The sequence below is a fragment of the Salvelinus fontinalis genome, chromosome 19 (assembly GCF_029448725.1).
Source record: "Salvelinus fontinalis isolate EN_2023a chromosome 19, ASM2944872v1, whole genome shotgun sequence".
NCBI classification, from domain to species: domain Eukaryota; kingdom Metazoa; phylum Chordata; class Actinopteri; order Salmoniformes; family Salmonidae; genus Salvelinus; species Salvelinus fontinalis.
In genome coordinates, this window is record NC_074683.1 from 52,131,315 (window position 1) to 52,152,694 (window position 21,380).

Consider the following 21,380-nt stretch of genomic DNA (forward strand, 5'->3'; position numbering starts at 1 on the left):
GCGTCCTTTAAGTTATCATTACCTCATATAGTGTGTATGTTAGACAGTTAAAATGTCTGTTAAATGTTTTTTCCGAAAGACAGTACTGTAATTCAATCATCTATAAAAGCAGAGGGCAGTGTCTGCCAAACACAACATATAAAATCAGTCAACATTCCTTTATACCTCCCCTCCGTCTTTCCTGACCCTTTGCATCTCTTCATCCCGCCCTGCTCTACTCACTCCATCTTCTTACACAGGATTCGACATTCCCAGTTTTTTTTTTTTGCCACACATTCCTGTGAGTTTACTTCATCGTAAACGGCCTCTGAGACTATTCTACCTCCAAAAATAGCACACTATTCCCTATGTAGTGCAGTACTTTAGACCAGAGCCCTATGGCACCCTATTCCCTATGTAGTACACTACTTTAGACCAGAGCCCTATGGCACCCTATTCCCTGCATAGTGCACTACTTTAGACCAGAGCCCTATGTTGGGAATATGGTGCCATAGGGCCCTGGTCAAAAGTAATGGATGCCAGTGTGCTATTTGGGACGCAAGCCCGTATGAGGCTGGATCAGACCAAATACGACCAAAATATCTCCAGCAACTCGTTAGTCATCTAGGATTTAGACAAGCTTCACCCAAATGACTCACAGCTATTACACAACAAGCTCTAACTAACTGCCATTGTGCCCACTGTGTCCAAAAATACTCTGGAATGCTATTTGAGGGGGAAATGTATGTACTTTGTACAACTGAGATTGTATTTAATTTCCCTTGTCTCATTAGAGAATAAGGTAGGCAAACAAAATCATGATTTTGAAAATGACAAACTTGTATTAAAATAAATGAGGAAGAACAAATACATGATTGTCCAGTAATTTGCTAATCATTAAGAATTTAATTTATTCATTGTAAAATCAGAGGTTCGTTGGACACTCATTCTCGTTGCTTCCATCACTTCTGGAGTGGATTGGATAAACGTTTTTCATGACAGTGCGCGGCGTTATCCAGTCATTGAGGGCGTTTGTTTATCTGTCCCGGTTTACCCCGTGGGAGGAGTTTATATCAGGTGAAAAGTGATTGTGTTCGTTGAAACCGGGCTGCTCCCGGGCATGAGCCAGGTTCCCCTGCTTCAACTCGGCTAAAAACAGAAGTGACTTAATTAAGCACGTGGAGGAGTGATCAGTGATGAGTAGGATTCTGCGTTTTCACATGCAAAAGTGACTGTTTTTTTATATATATATAAAAAAAAACGCTGTATATAACTTCCCAGTGAAAACTAGTTAGACAATGCACCATGCTGCCTTGTTGACAACATGACCGGGCGGCGTAGATCGCTCCCTCTCCGCTTTCGCCGATGACGTGCCGGGCCATTGCCCGGTTTAATCCAGACCAGTGGAAGAGAACTCCCTCATTGACCCTTTCAACGGAATGCTGATCTCTGAGCGGTCTCCGATTTTGACAGACGGAGTTGATTCCAAAAATGTCACGTAAAAATTCAAGAGCGAGATTAGACCTCCATTCCGCCAACAATAATAAACAAGGCAAGACCTAGCAAAAATAAAACCGTCACCTCGGCAATTTCACCTCCAAAATAAAACTCCGACAATGAAGAGGATAAAATAAGAATACAAGTGGGCCAAATGTATAACATTTTATGAGGAAATGTTGAGCAGATTTAGAATGTTGTTTAGTTAACAACATAAAAAACGGGGAAAAAAAGTGAATTGCCTTTATAGCACAAATAATATTATAGCATTGATATTGTTAACAGCATTAAAAGTAATGATTACTAGATAGTTGTCATGGTAACATCAGTAATATAAAAAAAACTAAACATGACTTATAATGCTACTATTAATAATAACAGTAATAACATTAATAATATATTTAATAATAATAATTATTATAATAATCAACTTCAGGAAACACTTTTAAATCCCATTGTTAATTAGCTCATTCATATTGCTCGATGTTTCCTATGGGACATTTAGATTGCTTCATAGTGATTGTTTTTTTGTGTGTGTCTGTACTCCTATCTTTTACTGCACTGTACACACTTCTCTCTATGTTGTGTCACAGTAACATGGGTGTTCATTCTACACAGATGGTCACCTAATAATCCCCAGTTTACAATTGGCTCATTCATCCCCCTCCTCTCCCCTGTAACTATTCCCCAGGTCGTTGCTGCAAATGAGAACGTGTTCTCAGTCAACTTACCTGGTAAAATAACGGTAAAATAAATAAATAAATAAACAGGAGCACTTCTGCTTTCCAAATCCACCAGAGTTTACACCCCAAGGAGCATCACTGGACTATCGGTTTGAATCCAATCTGAGTTTCATATTGGACATACATATTGCACCCGTACACCATTTTCTGTACCAAACAGAAGAGTTAGAAATAAAGGTTAGGTCATAGGAAGTGTTGATGGACAGGAAGTGTTGCTGGACAGGAAGTGTTGCTGGACTTTTACTGTGGTCAAATAGGTTTGCGCGATGCCCCGGGAAACTATATGGTACACATATAGCATAGCAGTGTACAGGGAACGACTATTGATTATTTGTGTCCATAAAAAAACAGGGTTCATTCTGCACTTTTGTACTGTCGCTTTAACTCTCTGCTGACTAACTAATTCAGGACTATATCTTAATTCCAAGACATTAAACAAACTATTTTTAGCCAGCTCTTTGTTTGCTTCCAGTGTGAAACAAAACGGCAGTCTTGTCTTGCCTTATAGTGGAGGGGCCAAATTCCGAGATGATTAGATGAGAAGCTAACTGCTAAAGCGAAACCATGGAAACAATGTGATCAGTAGATGGAGTTTTAACTAACTGCCACATTTATAAATAACCTACATTATCCTAACGATGAGAAGGCTGCAGACTTTACATACATTTAAATGAGCCAGCCTTACCTGCCAAAACGTGCAACCGGCCAAGTGTTTCGGTTCAATCTTTCTTGAGGCATTATCCTATTGCTACCGTTTTGCGACGAGGCTAGTGTCCCCCCGATCATCACATAGATTTTGTTCTTAAAATAACCAGGTTTCCATCCAATCTTTTTATTCTAGTAGAGTAACAAGCTACCCAGGGAGAACTAGCCCCCCCCCCCCCTGTAATTCTCACAGAAACCATTTTTTTGTCACAATTGTTTTTCCTACAAGTTCCATGGCTGCCACTACTCTTGCTCAACTAAAAATGTTATCTGTCTGAAATGTTTAATTCACTAACAAAACGATATTGAGGTAAATTCATCTAATATTTCGTCATTTAGAAAAAGTTATACATATATAATCTAAGTTATCTCTATAAACTTTGTATATAGTTTATACTGAACAAAAATATCATTTCAACAATTTCTAAGATTTTACTGAGTTACAGTTCATATAAGGAAATCAGTCAATTGAAATAAATCCATTAGGCCCTAATCTATGGATTTCACATGACTAGGAATACAGATATGCATCTGTTGGTCAGACACCTTTAAAAAAAAAGTAGGGGTGTGGATCAGAAAACCAGTCAGTATCTGGTGTGACCATTTGCCATCCCCACCATTTGCCTCATGCAACGCGACACATCTTATTTGCATAGAATTGATCAGGCTGATGATTGTGGAATGTTGTCCCACTCCTCTTCAGTGACTGGGTGAAGTTCAAATCAAATTTTATTTGTCACATGCGTCGAATACAACAGGTGTAGTAGACCTCACAGTGAAATGCTGAATACAACAGATGTAGGTAGACCTCACAGTGAAATGCTGAATACAACAGGTGTAGTAGACCTCACAGTGAAATGCTGAATACAACAGGTGTGGTAGACCTCACAGTGAAATGCTGAATACAACAGGTGTAGTAGACCTCACAGTGAAATGCTGAATACAACAGGTGTAGTAGACCTCACAGTGAAATGCTGAATACAACAGGTGTAGTAGACCTCACAGTGAAATGCTGAATACAACAGGTGTAGTAGACCTCACAGTGAAATGCTGAATACAACAGGTGTAGTAGACCTCACAGTGAAATGCTGAATACAACAGGTGTAGTAGACCTCACAGTGAAATGCTGAATACAACAGGTGTAGTAGACCTCACAGTGAAATGCTGAATACAACAGGTGTAGTAGACCTCACAGTGAAATGCTGAATACAACAGGTGTAGTAGACCTTACAGTGAAATGCTGAATACAACAGGTGTAGTAGACCTCACAGTGAAATGCTGAATACAACAGGTGTAGTAGACCTTACAGTGAAATGCTGAATACAACAGGTGTAGTAGACCTCACAGTGAAATGCTGAATACAACAGGTGTAGTAGACCTTACAGTGAAATGCTGAATACAACAGGTGTAGTAGACCTTACAGTGAAATGCTGAATACAACAGGTGTAGTAGACCTCACAGTGAACTGCTGAATACAACAGGTGTAGTAGACCTTACAGTGAAATGCTGAATACAACAGGGTGTAGTAGACCTCACAGTGAACTGCTGAATACAACAGGTGTAGTAGACCTTACAGTGAAATGCTGAATACAACAGGTGTAGTAGACCTTACAGTGAAATGCTGAATACAACAGGTGTAGTAGACCTCACAGTGAAATGCTGAATACAACAGGTGTAGTAGACCTCACAGTGAAATGCTGAATACAACAGGTGTAGTAGACCTTACAGTGAAATGCTGAATACAACAGGTGTAGTAGACCCCACAGTGAAATGCTGAATACAACAGGTGTAGTAGACCTCACGGTGAAATGCTGAATACAACAGGTGTAGTAGACCTTACAGTGAAATGCTGAACACAACAGGTGTAGTAGACCTTACAGTGAAATGCTGAATACAACAGGTGTAGTAGACCTTACAGTGAAATGCTGAATACAACAGGTGTAGTAGACCTCACAGTGAAATGCTGAATACAACAGGTGTAGGTAGACCTTACAGTGAAATGCTGAATACAACAGGTGTAGTAGACCTCACAGTGAAATGCTGAATACAACAGGTGTAGTAGACCTTACAGTGAAATGCTGAATACAACAGGTGTAGTAGACCTCACAGTGAAATGCTGAATACAACAGGTGTAGTAGACCTCACAGTGAAATGCTGAATACAACAGGTGTAGTAGACCTCACAGTGAAATGCTGAATACAACAGGTGTAGTAGACCTTACAGTGAAATGCTGAATACAACAGGTGTAGTAGACCTTACAGTGAAATGCTGAATACAACAGGTGTAGTAGACCTTACAGTGAAATGCTGAATACAACAGGTGTAGTAGACCTCACAGTGAAATGCTGAATACAACAGGTGTAGGTAGACCTTACAGTGAAATGCTGAATACAACAGGTGTAGTAGACCTCACAGTGAAATGCTGAATACAACAGGTGTAGGTAGACCTTACAGTGAAATGCTGAATACAACAGGTGTAGTAGACCTTACAGTGAAATGCTGAATACAACAGGTGTAGTAGACCTTACAGTGAAATGCTGAATACAACAGGTGTAGGTAGACCTCACAGTGAAATGCTGAATACAACAGGTGTAGTAGACCTCACAGTGAAATGCTGAATATAACAGGTGTAGTAGACCTCACAGTGAAATGCTGAATACAACAGGTGTAGTAGACCTCACAGTGAAATGCTGAATACAACAGGTGTAGTAGACCTTACAGTGAAATGCTGAATACAACAGGTGTAGTAGACCTCACAGTGAAATGCTGAATACAACAGGTGTAGTAGACCTCACAGTGAAATGCTGAATACAACAGGTGTAGTAGACCTTACAGTGAAATGCTGAATACAACAGGTGTAGTAGACCTTACAGTGAAATGCTGAATACAACAGGTGTTGATTGTTGTATGTCCATATAACCAGGGTACAGTCTACTAACTAGAGTCCCTATTATACAAAGAAAAAGTGAGTTTGAACAAAAAACAAGCTCATAGCAAGTGTTGCTGGACTTATAAAACATCTTAAAATGGAGGCACTGGACACTACACTATAAGCCAATATGTAATTTATCGGTCTATAGTGTATTGGGGTGGCAGGGTAGCCTAGTGGTTAGAGCGTTGGACTAGTACTGAAAAGTTGCAAGTTCAAATCCCTGAGCTGACAAGGTACAAATCTGTCGTTCTGCCCCTGAACAAGGCAGTTAACCCACTGTTCCTACGCCGTCATTGTAAATAAGAATTTGTTCTTATCTGACTTGCCTAGTTAAATAAAGATACAATTGCATTGGGACCAATAGACTAGGTGGAGTAGAATGTGTTGCTGGACATATAGGTCTCAGTTACCCATGAAATAACACCATATATAAATAGATTCTACAGGTCATAGTGAGTAATCCCAACTGACTCCACTTTTACTCTGGCACCTAGAATAGTTGTCTCTCTATAAACCAATGTGTATTTCATATACATTGTATTGAATTGGGGGACATTTATTTGGCCTGGCTTGGAACATGTTTTAAAACCCACATTTAATGCAAATGTCACTTAAATATGAACACATATGAATCATTGTTAATGTTTAGACAATTATTTTTTATTTTATCGTGAATATAGATACATGATAATAACACCTTTCTACTAATATGTGGGGGACTTTTATTTAGAATATTTCTGAAATTCCCTTGACCCGGAAGTATTTTTTTTTTTAGTGTTGCTGTAACGCAACACAACTTCGCCGGGGCTGTCGAGTTTTTTAAAACACGAACAGAGATTTGTAACGTTGTATCGCATGAACTGTACGATTGATGACAGGCGTTGATTCGAATTGGACTCTTTTTCTGGTAATGTTGGTGAAGAAGTGAAACTGTTTCGCGGAGTGGTTTACTGAACTGGCGCCGGATTTATGGAAATGGAGTGTGGTGTATCATCGGTGTATCATCATTAGAACGACTACAAAAAGAACGGAAGAACTCATTGCAGTTGAGCTCTCAACGCCAAAACTAAAACACACCACCACACACCCAGTTTAATAAGGCTACGGACTTGGATCTTTAGCAGACGGGATGGAACGACGTCGCAAACTTTGTTTATTTTTGGCTTCGATCCTGTCTTGTTTACAGTGGACAACCTCTTTCAACCTGGATATTGACAAGCCCTATGTATTCTCTGGACCGAAAGGAAGTTATTTTGGATTTTCTGTGGATTTTTTCCAGCCAAATAATAAGCAGTAAGATTGAGTTATATAATAATATTTGAATTACCTTTTGCCATAGGGGCTATTAGCCTTATTTGAACTTTGATGAGAGAAAGTAGAATTATGCTATTGTTAATGTGACTAAATATGATATGTATTCTAAGTCTGTAAGGCTGTAGCCTTATTAAACTGGGTGTTTGGCGTTAATCATGTGACATAGTTTTGTTTGCGACCCTAATAGGCTACAGTAGAAGAATAGGTGTGGTGCCATGTTTTCATGAATTTGGACTAAGCCCGTTTCTCTTCTCCAGGTCAAACATTCTTATAGGAGCTCCCAGAGCCAACACCTCCTCACCTTCCACCGTGGTGGAGCGAGGGGCAGTCTATACCTGCCCGTGGCAGAAGAGTAGTGACTGTACCCAAGTGCAGTTTGACAATACTGGTGAGTAGAGTATGTCTGTTACAAAATATATATATATATATATCTTATTGATTTGACCCCTTTCTCGACTTCTACATGGTGATGAACAGGAAGGGTCCACTATAGATTGATATTCAAAGTAAAGACCATTTATTTCAGTCAAGGGTCATGTCCACGTTAAAAACCGATTGTGTATGTGAAATAGGACCTTTTTTATGAGGTACGTTCAGTGTTTTTAGGATGTAAGACGGAGCAAAGGCAGATGTTCACTCTTCTAGGAAGCCTTTATTGGAGATGGGCAGACATGCTCAATGTTAAGCTTAAGGGTTACACAGGCAGGCAGACAGACAGACATGTTGATTTATTTTCCCTTTTGTTCTTTAACTATTTGCACATCATTACAACACTGTATATAAACACATGTTTACTGTTCATTTTGTATTGTTTATCCATTTCAGTTGCATTGGCAATGTTAACATGTTTCCCAAGTTGATTTGAGAGAGAGACGGAGGGGGGGAGTCCCAGTACCTTTAAAGGACTGTCTGCTCTGCATTATAACAGGGGGTATATGAGTCAGTAACTTGTTATTTCTTGAAGCATCCATTGCAGACAGACATGCATCACGGCGTATACTAATATTTACACTACAGCACTTCAGTCCATGTTTCAGGTTTGTCCCAGCACAAATGAACTAACACACACACACACACACACACACACACACACACACACACACACACACACACACACACACACACACACACACACACACACACACACACAATGCAAAACCAAGCCCCATGAATGACACACATTAAGCTATTTAGGAGAACATTGGCTTATAATTCAGTTTATCCTGTGAAATTTACACCACTCTTTATCAGTACAATTTACACCACTCTTTATCAGTACAATTTACACTACTCTTTATCAGTGCAATTTACACCACTCTTTATTAGTGCAATTTACACCACTCTTTATCAGTGCAATTTACACCACTCTTTATCAGTAAAATTTACACCACTCTTTATCAGTACAATTTACACCACTCTTTATCAGTACAATTTACACCACTCTTTATCAGTACAATTTACACCACTCTTTATCAGTGCAATTTACACCACTCTTTATCCGTGCAATTTACACCACTCTTTATCCGTGCAATTTACACCACTCTTTATCAGTACAATTTACACCACTCTTTATCAGTACAATTTACACCACTCTTTATCAGTACAATTTACACCACTCTTTATCAGTACAATTTACACCACTCTTTATCAGTACAATTTACACCACTCTTTATCAGTACAATTTACACCACTCTTTATCCGTGCAATTTACACCACTCTTTATCCGTGCAATTTACACCACTCCTTTTCAGTGCAATTTACACCACTCCTTTTCAGTGCAATTTACACCACTCCTTTTCAGTGCAATTTACACCACTCTTTATCAGTGCAATTTACACCACTCTTTATCAGTGCAATTTACACCACTCTTTATCGGTGCAATTTACACCACTCTTTATTGGTGCAATTTACACCACTCGTTATCGGTGCAATTTACACCACTCGTTATCGGTGCAATTTACACCACTCCTTTTCGGTGCAATTTACACCACTCTTTTTCAGTGCAATTTACACCACTCTTTATCGGTGCAATTTACACCACTCTTTATCGGTGCAATTTACACCACTCTTGATCGGTGCAATTTACACCACTCTTTATCGGTGCAATTTACACCACTCTTTATCGGTGCAATTTACACCACTCTTTATCGGTGCAATTTACACCACTCTTTATCAGTACAATTTACACCACTCTTTATCGGTGCAATTTACACCACTCTTTATCGGTGCAATTTACACCACTCTTTATCGGTGCAATTTACACCACTCGTTATCGGTGCAATTTACACCACTCTTTATCAGTGCAACTTTGATTGTTTTCCTTCTAGCGTTGGTTTGTTTGTTGTGTTTTAATAGGCAACTGTAGAGTAAAATGATTTAGCTCACATACAGACTTTTAACTACAGGTTAAATGACTTCCCTATTCCAGTGACTAAGCCCACTGTAGTCTAGACTATTGGAAAGTAGAAGAAAAGTGACTGTTTCCAAGTCTGAACCACACTCTGCCTGTGTTACTTGGAAACAACTCCAAAGATGAAGAAATCCAAAAATATGTTCTCGTGTCATAGCTTATCCATATTTTCCTCCGTTTGCTGCTATTTTTTAGGATGGTTTTCCGGTCAGTGCCTGAGTGGCCTCCTGGTCTTATTGTGATGCCGTAAGTGTTCGACATGGTTACAATGGCTACCCTTGTGATTGCTGATCGTCATCCTGCAGACTGAGAGGTGAGGGGAGGCTGCCTCAGCCATTGGTTGAGATTAGTGTTAGTGTCCAAGCAGCCTAGGGACAGGGGGGGGGGAAAGTACTGTAATTAGTGTGTGCTCAGGAGGTTGTATCTCGCTTGGTCATTACCAAACTCTCTTGCTAACCACATGGTCTGGAAAGTCTTTCCCCTGTTGACTGTTCTTCCCTTCCTCAGGGTAAGACGTGTTAAACTGGCAGATATATTTACAGCTGTCCATAGTCTTCCTCAGGGTAAGACGTGTTACACTGGCAGATATATTTACAGCTGTCCATAGTCTTCCTCAGGGTAAGACGTGTTAAACTGGCAGATATGTTTACAGCTGTCCATAGTCTTCCTCAGGGTAAGACGTGTTACACTGGCAGATATATTTACAGCTGTCCATAGTCTTCCTCAGGGTAAGACGTGTTAAACTGGCAGATATATTTACAGCTGTCCATAGTCTTCCTCAGGGTAAGACGTGTTAAACTGGCAGATATATTTACAGCTGTCCATAGTCTTCCTCAGGGTAAGACGTGTTAAACTGGCAGATATATTTACAGCTGTCCATAGTCTTCCTCAGGGTAAGACGTGTTAAACTGGCAGATATATTTACAGCTGTCCATAGTCTTCCTCAGGGTAAGACGTGTTAAACTGGCAGATATATTTACAGCTGTCCATAGTCTTCCTCAGGGTAAGACGTGTTAAACTGGCAGATATATTTACAGCTGTCCATAGTCTTCCTCAGGGTAAGACGTGTTAAACTGGCAGATATATTTACAGCTGTCCATAGTCTTCCTCAGGGTAAGACGTGTTAAACTGGCAGATATATTTACAGCTGTCCATAGTCTTCCTCAGGGTAAGACGTGTTAAACTGGCAGATATATTTACAGCTCTCCATAGTCTTCCTCAGGGTAAGACAGGCTAAACTGACATATATTTTTACAGCTGTCCAGACAGTCTCTAGATTAGAATAACTATAATTATCGAGGACCCAGGGGTGGATGTAATGTTTGACCAGGTGTAGCCAAGGGTCTAGTTACCAGGCTAGAGGAGGGGACAGCTGGGATGTTACTCCTCTAACTGGTGCTCTAGTCTGGGTTAGAGCTGGGATGTTACTCCTCCAACTGGTGCTTTAGTCTGGGTTAGAGCTGGGATGTTACTCCTCCAACTGGTGCTCTAGTCTGGGTTAGAGCTGGGATGTTACTCCTATAACTGGTGCTCTAGTCTGGGTTAGAGCTGGGATGTTACTCCTCTAACTGGTGCTCTAGTCTGGAACATGGAGGAGCTAGCTGTTGTTCCTATGAGTTTTGCTCTAGTCATGGTTCGACAGGAACAGAGCTCTGTGGTATGTTTTCACTGAAGGGTAGTAAGTATCCTCCCACGTGTGTCAGATATGGAACTCTCTCCCTGTGTCTGCACAGAGCTGCGTAGAATAGAACTCTCTCCCTGTCTGCACAGAGCTGCGTAGAATAGAACTCTCTCCCTGTGTCTGCACAGAGCTGCGTAGAATAGAACTCTCTCCCTGTGTCTGCACAGAGCTGCGTAGAATAGAACTCTCTCCCTGTGTCTGCACAGAGCTGCGTAGAATAGAACTCTCTCCCTGTGTCTGCACAGAGCTGCGTAGAATAGAACTCTCTCCCTGTGTCTGCACAGAGCTGCGTAGAATAGAACTCTCTCCCTGTGTCTGCACAGAGCTGCGTAGAATAGAACTCTCTCCCTGTGTCTGCACAGAGCTGCGTAGAATAGAACTCTCTCCCTGTGTCTGCACAGAGCTGCGTAGAATAGAACTCTCTCCCTGTGTCTGCACAGAGCTGCGTAGAATAGAACTCTCTCCCTGTGTCTGCACAGAGCTGCGTAGAATAGAACTCTCTCCCTGTGTCTGTACAGAGCTGCGTAGAATAGAACTCTCTCACTGTGTCTGTACAGAGCGAGAAATGTGGTGGACGCTCTGTTAAATTACACATTTCTCGAGGTGGGAAGATAGAAAAAAGACTAGAGACAAGACAACCTCCCCCATTATGACATCGGTCAGTATTGAACTCTGACATGTACGATGGACGTTTTCACCATCTAAAAGTCGGAGTCCTGTTAACGTCCAGTGTAGTGAGAGAGACTTTATCACGGTGTTACGTCGTACCGGCCGGATTTCTGTCAGCTTGACGTCCAGTGTAGTGAGAGAGACTCTATCATGGTGTTACTTCGTACCGGATGGATTTCTGTCAGCTTGACGTCCAGTGTAGTGAGAGAGGCTTTGTCACGGTGTTACTTCGTACCGGCCGGATTTCTGTCAGCTTGACGTCCAGTGTAGTGAGAGAGACTCTATCATGGTGTTACTTCGTACCGGACGGATTTCTGTCAGCTTGACGTCCAGTGTAGTGAGAGAGACTTTATCATGGTGCTACGTCTTACCGGACGGATTTCTGTCAGCTTGAACGGCAATATCTCAGACATGAAAACATGACCCAGGAAATAGATAGAACATCACTCAGAGATGCACACAAACAATATAACATTCAAAATGGGTGAATCTTTCCTCTTGTTGGTCTTTATGTCTACAGTAATATGTCATTTCTGCACGCTCAGCTCCGAGACTAAGGTAACCCTCTATTTTGTTAACCCAGTAGGCACTAAGCCACTTCAACTCTGCCTCAACACACACGTGGTATTTTGATACCAGCAGCTACTCTCTGTAGAGTCGGAAGAAAGCGGATGTTTCTGGTTTTTAAGGGATACACTATTTTCAACGTGACTTCCGTTTCCCCTGAAAAATGGGAGGCGGGGACTCCGCTCAGGTGTCTTCCTACACCTGCTACATAAAGGTAACAGTTCAGCTAACAGGATATTTCAACGGTCTTTGTAATTGTTCGTCCTATCTGATCTTTCAGGTTTGTTTACAAAGATGTATAATTTCCACATCAACATGATGTAACAGTATAACTTTAAACCGTCCCCTCGCCCCGACACGGGCGCGAACCAGGGACCCTCTGCACACATCAACAACTGACACCGACGAAGCATCGTTACCCATCGCTCCACAAAAGCCGCGGCCCTTGCAGAGCAAGGGGAAACCCTACTTAAGTCTCAGAGCAAGTGACGTAACTGATTGAAATGCTACTAGCGCGTACCCGCTAACTAGCTAGCCATTTCACATCCGTTACAATGACACAACCCCATATAAAGACAATGTTACAGGCATGTTAACCATAGTCTCACTTGGCTTACACGTGGCGAGACGCCAGAAGTCCATTGTTAACCCTAACCACAGAGCAGTCTGATAGGAAGTCTGGAGATTAAGGGACCTACAGTACGGGTCATTTATAGGTTCAGCTGTCCTCATTGAGGAACACGTGTGTGTGTGTGTGTGTGTGTGTGTGTGTGGTGTGTGTGTGTGTGTGTGTGTGTCACAGCTAGATCGGTATTTGCTAGACAGGGGTCGTTAAAGGGTGCTGCCTGTGAGTCATTTCCTCTAGGGAAAAATGTAGTTTGATCTCCAGGCTCTGATCAGGATGACGATGAAAGCTGCTACTGCTGCCTACAATTTATCAACGTTCAGGAATAACAAATATCTACCAGTCTATTTGTCTGGATATTCAGGGGGCATGTTCGTTAGGCACCAAATGGAAGAAAATGGGCTGAAACAGGGAGAGACTACCTGGACGGCTTGTTTTCATAACCGGTTGCAAAATGTTTTGAAAACATTGTTCCCTATTGAAAATGACACTGTTGGTAGAGGAGCGTTGTTAAAAGAGCGGGTTACCCCTTTAAAGAGATGGTGTTTCTTCATTAAAAACCCCACAATGATTTCTCTTTCAGATGATCGCGAGAATATGGATGGAGTCCAGATGGAGGTCAAGTCCAACCAGTGGTTTGGAGCCACGGTACGGTCAGATGGTGAACACATCCTGGTGAGTGTCATGTCCTCATCTCAGAACGGTACGGTCAACACATCCTGGTGAGTGTCATGTCCTCATCTCAGAACGGTACGGTCAGACAGTCAACACATCCTGGTGAGTGTCATGTCCTTATCTCAGAACGGTACGGTCAGCACATCCTGGTGAGTGTCATGTCCTCATCTCAGAACGGTACGGTCAACACATCCTGGTGAGTGTCATGTCCTCATCTCAGAACGGTACGGTCAGCACATCCTGGTGAGTGTCATGTCCTCATCTCAGAACGGTACGGTCAACACATCCTGGTGAGTGTCATGTCCTTATCTCAGAACGGTACGGTCAACACATCCTGGTGAGTGTCATGTCCTCATCTCAGAACGGTACGGTCAGCACATCCTGGTGAGTGTCATGTCCTTATCTCAGAACGGTACGGTCAGCACATCCTGGTGAGTGTCATGTCCTCATCTCAGAACGGTACGGTCAGACAGTCAACACATCCTGGTGAGTGTCATGTCCTCATCTCAGAACGGTACGGTCAGCACATCCTGGTGAGTGTCATGTCCTCATCTCAGAAGGGTACGGTCAGACAGTCAACACATCCTGGTGAGTGTCATGTCCTCATCTCAGAACGGTACGGTCAGCACATCCTGGTGAGTGTCATGTCCTCATCTCAGAACGGTACGGTCAACACATCCTGGTGAGTGTCATGTCCTCATCTCAGAACGGTACGGTCAGACAGTCAACACATCCTGGTGAGTGTCATGTCCTCATCTCAGAACGGTACGGTCAACACATCCTGGTGAGTGTCATGTCCTCATCTCAGAACGGTACGGTCAACACATCCTGGTGAGTGTCATGTCCTCATCTCAGAACGGTACGGTCAACACATCCTGGTGAGTGTCATGTCCTCATCTCAGAACGGTACGGTGAACACATCCTGGTGAGTGTCATGTCCTCATCTCAGAACGGTACGGTCAACACTTCCTGGTGAGTGTCATGTCCTCATCTCAGAACGGTACGGTGAACACATCCTGGTGAGTGTCATGTCCTCATCTCAGAACGGTACGGTCAACACATCCTGGTGAGTGTCATGTCCTCATCTCAGAACGGTACGGTCAACACATCCTGGTGAGTGTCATGTCCTTATCTCAGAACGGTACGGTGAACACATCCTGGTGAGTGTCATGTCCTCATCTCAGAACGGTACGGTCAACACATCCTGGTGAGTGTCATGTCCTCATCTCAGAACGGTACGGTCAACACATCCTGGTGAGTGTCATGTCCTCATCTCAGAACGGTACGGTCAGAACCAAATCTTGAGTGCGCTAGCTAGCGAACAGTCTCATGACAGATTCCCAATGTCCTAGAACTTTAGTCTGGATTCCAGTTTTAAATCGGGTATCTGTCTCTGTGACTGTTGCGTGTCCTTGCTGTAGTTGACTGTACTCATGAGGTGTTTGTGTCTCTCTCAGGCCTGTGCACCTCTCTACCAGTGGAGCACGTACAGCTTCTCCGAGCGAGAGCCTGTTGGAACGTGTTTCTTGAAGAAAGGACGAGACGTGGTGGAGTACTCTCCCTGTCGATCTAGTAAGTGACGTGAAACTAGCCAAGAGAATCTCCATCGAAGAAGTGCCTTTTTTTGGGGGGGTCCAGGATTAGGCCTTATTTGGATCCAGGATACTGACCCTAATGTCATTCTAATAAATCACCCCACCTGGTCTACCATTGAGAGATGATTGCATCGTTCTGTGTTTGTGTTACTCTGAACAGATGCTAACTCTCCAGAGGGACAAGGATTCTGTCAGGCTGGATTCAGTATTGACTTTGTCAAGGTGTGTACTTTACTGTGCAGTGTTCCATACAACAATAGATCAATAAAAACTCTGCGTTGTGTCGTGCCTATACACCACACCCTCTCAGGCCTCATTGCCTAATTATGCCAAGGAATTGTTGAATAATGTAATGAAACAAGCAGGGATCAGGTCTCGAACCGTCGACTTTCTAGCCCGAAGTCCAGCGCGCTATCGACTGTGCCGCAAAAGCACGATAAAACGGCCGAGTCGATATCTTTCGGTTTCCCTATAGTGCACTGTATATCAGCGCGGTAAGAATTCACTGGCTATAGTTCTTACATGTTAGAGCTGCTTTTGAAAGCAAAAGTTGAACATTATTGGCGTTGTTGAATTAGATTTTATTTATAATAACAAGTTAGAACTTGATAGTTTGGTTAGCTAAACTAGCAAGTCTGTTTGTTTGGTTACCAAGGTAACCACCGTCGCTATCTAGGTAACTTGCTAGCTACTTCAGTGGATGTTGAGCACATTTCTACCTGTAAAACGTGTTTAAATTATAGCCATGGTATAAAAGGGATAATCAACTCGGGGGCTATGCGTTCTCTGGAAGATAAATCTTCCACGTTCTTCATTATTGTCCGGAGAATGCATAGCCCCTCATTTGATTATCCCTTACTTATTATACAATGTTTGGATTCACTTTCAGATCATTTTGTGTTGTTGTTTTTTATCTCAGAATAACCTTTTTCTTTCTCTCCTTTCTCTCTTTGGCTCTTTCTTTCTCTCTTTCGCTCTTTCTTTCTCTCTTTCTTTCTCTCTTTCTTTCTTCTCTCCAACAGAATAACAGGGTGGTTGTTGGAGGCCCTGGTAGTTTCTATTGGCAAGGTAAGTGATGTGTAATGAATTCTATATATGTACTGAACAGGTCAAGGTAAGTGATGTGTAATGAATTCTATATATGTACTGAACAGGTCAAGGTAAGTGATGTGTAATGAATTCTATATATGTACTGAACAGGTCAAGGTAAGTGATGTGTAATGAATTCTGTATATGTACTGAACAGGTCCACTATTACAGGATATAATCAGACAGACACATTGTGCTCTGTTTGGCGCTCCCCTGAGAGGAGGCGTGCAGTGTATTTCTGGTAATGCTCTGACTGCCTAACTATAGCTGTTGTCAGTGCCTTAATGCTCTGTTTAACTATAGCTGTTGTCAATGCAGTGAGCAGTAGGCTGAAATCCACGACACTGGCTTGCTGGAGGGACTGTTCTGTCAATTCTGTGACAGATTCTCTGACTCTGGAAAATGCTGAGAAAGTCTTGTAACTAGGAAGTGTCCGGATGATTGTATTATAACAGTACGTTCATACTATCTATATTGTTTTTACATGCTACTTTCAATTGTTTGTGTAGAAAACTAATATGTTCTGTAATATATTGTGTATTTGGCCCCCTTTTTTTTAAAGAGAGGTTTTTTAGAAACCCTGTCTCTTATGGGGAGCTGAGAAGGTGCTGAGAGGGGGATTATCTGATGTGGTGGCAGGATGCCAACTCAGTCGCTGTTTCTGTGGGATGTTTGCTGGGTGATACCCATGAGATGGGGCTGCTCCATAGTCACAGCAGATCTCTACAATGCTCCCTTGTTTCACTGTACCAACACCACAACCCAACCCACCCCCCCCCACCAGAGCGAACATGGGTTCCAATACTACATTTTGGAATCTTACAAATACTTTGAGCATTTGCTTCGGGACTGCCTGGATTGCCAGATGGGTGGGGGGGGTTGCACTTTTTGGGACTATTCTATTGGTTAAATTGTGCCCGGCAAGCTTAATCAAGCCCAGATAATTTATGTTCCCTTTCAAATAGTATTTGATCCCAGGGCTGGCCCCAACCCCCATACAGTGTTCTAGAGTAAATGAGGCCAATCCATGTTTGCATCCAGGCTAACAGCCGTTTCAGTTAACTACACTTAGTTTTTCTGCTGACTCTAGGCTGTTAATAGTTCATCATGTTTCCTTTAGGTGTGCTGCTAGACAAATTAGCAGATACAGCCCTTTTTTTAAAAACGGACAAAGATGTTTGTTTTAACAGGACGGCTCATTGGCTGCTGCTGCGCTGGGTAGGCACTGAGTGAATTGAATGGAATAGGGAGGGGTGAAATTTTGTACGGGTGCTGTGGCAGCCTGGTCTTGTCCGTGCACAATATATACTAGCTGCTGTGTGGTTACCACAGACTGGGGCTGTACCTGCTGTACGGTTACCACAGACTGGGGCTGAGTGGTTACCACAGACTGGGGCTGTGTGGTTACCACAGACTGGGGCTGTGTGGTTACCACAGACTGGTTCTGTGTGCGGTTACCACAGACTGGTTCTGTGTGCGGTTACCACAGACTGGGGCTGAGTGGTTACCACAGACTGGGGCTGAGTGGTTACCACAGACTGGGGCTGAGTGGTTACCACAGACTGGGGCTGAGTGGTTACCACAGACTGGGGCTGAGTGGTTACCACAGACTGGGGCTGAGTGGTTACCACAGACTGGGGCTGAGTGGTTACCACAGACTGGGGCTGAGTGGTTACCACAGACTGGGGCTGAGTGGTTACCACAGACTGGGGCTGAGTGGTTACCACAGACTGGGGCTGTGCGGTTACCACAGACTGGGGCTGTGCGGTTACCACAGACTGGGGCTGTGCGGTTACCACAGACTGGGGCTGTGCGGTTACCACAGACTGGGGCTGTGCGGTTACCACAGACTGGGGCTGTGCGGTTACCACAGACTGGGGCTGTGCGGTTACCACAGACTGGGGCTGTGCGGTTACCACAGACTGGGGCTGTGCGGTTACCACAGACTGGGGCTGTGCGGTTACCACAGACTGGGGCTGTGCGGTTACCACAGACTGGGGCTGTACGGTTACCACAGACTGGGGCTGTACCTGCTGTACGGTTACCACAGACTGGGGCTGTACCTGCTGTACGGTTACCACAGACTGGGGCTGTACGGTTACCACAGACTGGGGCTGTGTGGTTACCACAGACTGGGGCTGTGTGGTTACCACAGACTGGGGCTGTGTGGTTACCACAGACTGGGGCTGTGTGGTTACCACAGACTGGGGCTGTGTGGTTACCACAGACTGGGGCTGTGTGGTTACCACAGACTGGGGCTGTGTGGTTACCACAGACTGGGGCTGTGTGGTTACCACAGACTGGGGCTGTGTGGTTACCACAGACTGGGGCTGTACGGTTACCACAGACTGGGGCTGTACCTGCTGTACGGTTACCACAGACTGGGGCTGTACCTGCTGTACGGTTACCACAGACTGGGGCTGTGTGGTTACCACAGACTGGGGCTGTGTGGTTACCACAGACTGGGGCTGTGTGGTTACCACAGACTGGGGCTGTGTGGTTACCACAGACTGGGGCTGTGTGGTTACCACAGACTGGGGCTGTGTGGTTACCACAGACTGGGGCTGTGTGGTTACCACAGACTGGGGCTGTGTGGTTACCACAGACTGGGGCTGTGTGCGGTTACCACAGACTGGGGCTGTGTGCGGTTACCACAGACTGGGGCTGAGTGGTTACCACAGACTGGGGCTGTGCTGTTACCACAGACTGGGGCTGTGCGGTTACCACAGACTGGGGCTGAGCGGTTACCACAGACTGGGGCTGTGCGGTTACCACAGACTGGGGCTGTGCGGTTACCACAGACTGGGGCTGTGCGGTTACCACAGACTGGGGCTGTGCGGTTACCACAGACTGGGGCTGTGCGGTTACCACAGACTGGGGCTGTATGGTTACCACAGACTGGGGCTGTACCTGCTGTACGGTTACCACAGACTGGGGCTGTGTGGTTACCACAGACTGGGGCTGTGTGGTTACCACAGACTGGGGCTGTGTGGTTACCACAGACTGGGGCTGTGTGGTTACCACAGACTGGGGCTGTGTGGTTACCACAGACTGGGGCTGTATGGTTACCACAGACTGGGGCTGTGTGGTTACCACAGACTGGGGCTGTATGGTTACCACAGACTGGGGCTGTATGGTTACCACAGACTGGGGCTGTATGGTTACCACAGACTGGGGCTGTACCTGCTGTACGGTTACCACAGACTGGGGCTGTGTGGTTACCACAGACTGGGGCTGTGTGGTTACCACAGACTGGGGCTGTGTGGTTACCACAGACTGGGGCTGTGTGGTTACCACAGACTGGGGCTGTGTGGTTACCACAGACTGGGGCTGTGTGGTTACCACAGACTGGGGCTGTGCGGTTACCACAGACTGGGGCTGTGCGGTTACCACAGACTGGGGCTGTACGGTTACCACAGACTGGGGCTGTACGGTTACCACAGACTGGGGCTGTACGGTTACCACAGACTGGGGCTGTACGGTTACCACAGACTGGGGCTGTACGGTTACCACAGACTGGGGCTGTACGGTTACCACAGACTGGGGCTGTACGGTTACCACAGACTGGGGCTGTACGGTTACCACAGACTGGGGCTGTACGGTTACCACAGACTGGGGCTGTACGGTTACCACAGACTGGGGCTGTATGGTTACCACAGACTGGGGCTGTATGGTTACCACAGACTGGGGCTGTATGGTTACCACAGACTGGGGCTGTATGGTTACCACAGACTGGGGCTGTATGGTTACCACAGACTGGGGCTGTATGGTTACCACAGACTGGGGCTGTATGGTTACCACAGACTGGGGCTGTACGGTTACCACAGACTGGGGCTGTACCTGCTGTACGGTTACCACAGACTGGGGCTGTACCTGCTGTGTGGTTACCACAGACTGGGGCTGTACCTGCTGTATGGTTACCACAGACTGGGGCTGTACCTGCTGTATGGTTACCACAGACTGGGGCTGTACCTGCTGTACGGTTACCACAGACTGGGGCTGTACCTGCTGTGTGGTTACCACAGACTGGGGCTGTACCTGCTGTATGGTTACCACAGACTGGGGCTGTGCGGTTACCACAGACTGGGGCTGTATGGTTACCACAGACTGGGGCTGTACCTGCTGTACGGTTACCACAGACTGGGGCTGTATGGTTACCACAGACTGGGGCTGTACCTGCTGTATGGTTACCACAGACTGGGGCTGTACCTGCTGTATGGTTACCACAGACTGGGGCTGTGTGGTTACCACAGACTGGGGCTGTACCTGCTGTATGGTTACCACAGACTGGGGCTGTGTGGTTACCACAGACTGGGGCTGTGTGGTTACCACAGACTGGGGCTGTACGGTTACCACAGACTGGGGCTGTGTGGTTACCACAGACTGGGGCTGTACCTGCTGTACGGTTACCACAGACTGGGGCTGTATGGTTACCACAGACTGGGGCTGTATGGTTACCACAGACTGGGGCTGTATGGTTACCACAGACTGGGGCTGTATGGTTACCACAGACTGGGGCTGTATGGTTACCACAGACTGGGGCTGTATGGTTACCACAGACTGGGGCTGTATGGTTACCACAGACTGGGGCTGTATGGTTACCACAGACTGGGGCTGTATGGTTACCACAGACTGGGGCTGTATGGTTACCACAGACTGGGGCTGTATGGTTACCACAGACTGGGGCTGTATGGTTACCACAGACTGGGGCTGTATGGTTACCACAGACTGGGGCTGTATGGTTACCACAGACTGGGGCTGTATGGTTACCACAGACTGGGGCTGTATGGTTACCACAGACTGGGGCTGTATGGTTACCACAGACTGGGGCTGTATGGTTACCACAGACTGGGGCTGTATGGTTACCACAGACTGGGGCTGTATGGTTACCACAGACTGG

General features: G+C 44.8%; 1 protein-coding gene across 1 annotated transcript in view; it reads left to right on the plus strand.

Annotated features, from left to right (window-relative positions):
• The first annotated feature begins 6,624 nt into the window (after positions 1-6,624).
• Positions 6,625-21,380, plus strand: part of LOC129816943 (integrin alpha-V-like) — an 86,910-nt gene continuing 72,154 nt past the window's right edge. The window contains exons 1-6 of the mRNA XM_055871925.1: positions 6,625-7,148; positions 7,427-7,557; positions 13,705-13,796; positions 15,254-15,368; positions 15,552-15,613; positions 16,414-16,459. Of these exons, the coding sequence (XP_055727900.1) occupies positions 6,985-7,148; positions 7,427-7,557; positions 13,705-13,796; positions 15,254-15,368; positions 15,552-15,613; positions 16,414-16,459 (610 nt within the window). The 5' untranslated portion in view covers positions 6,625-6,984. The remainder of the gene's footprint in view (positions 7,149-7,426; positions 7,558-13,704; positions 13,797-15,253; positions 15,369-15,551; positions 15,614-16,413; positions 16,460-21,380) is intronic.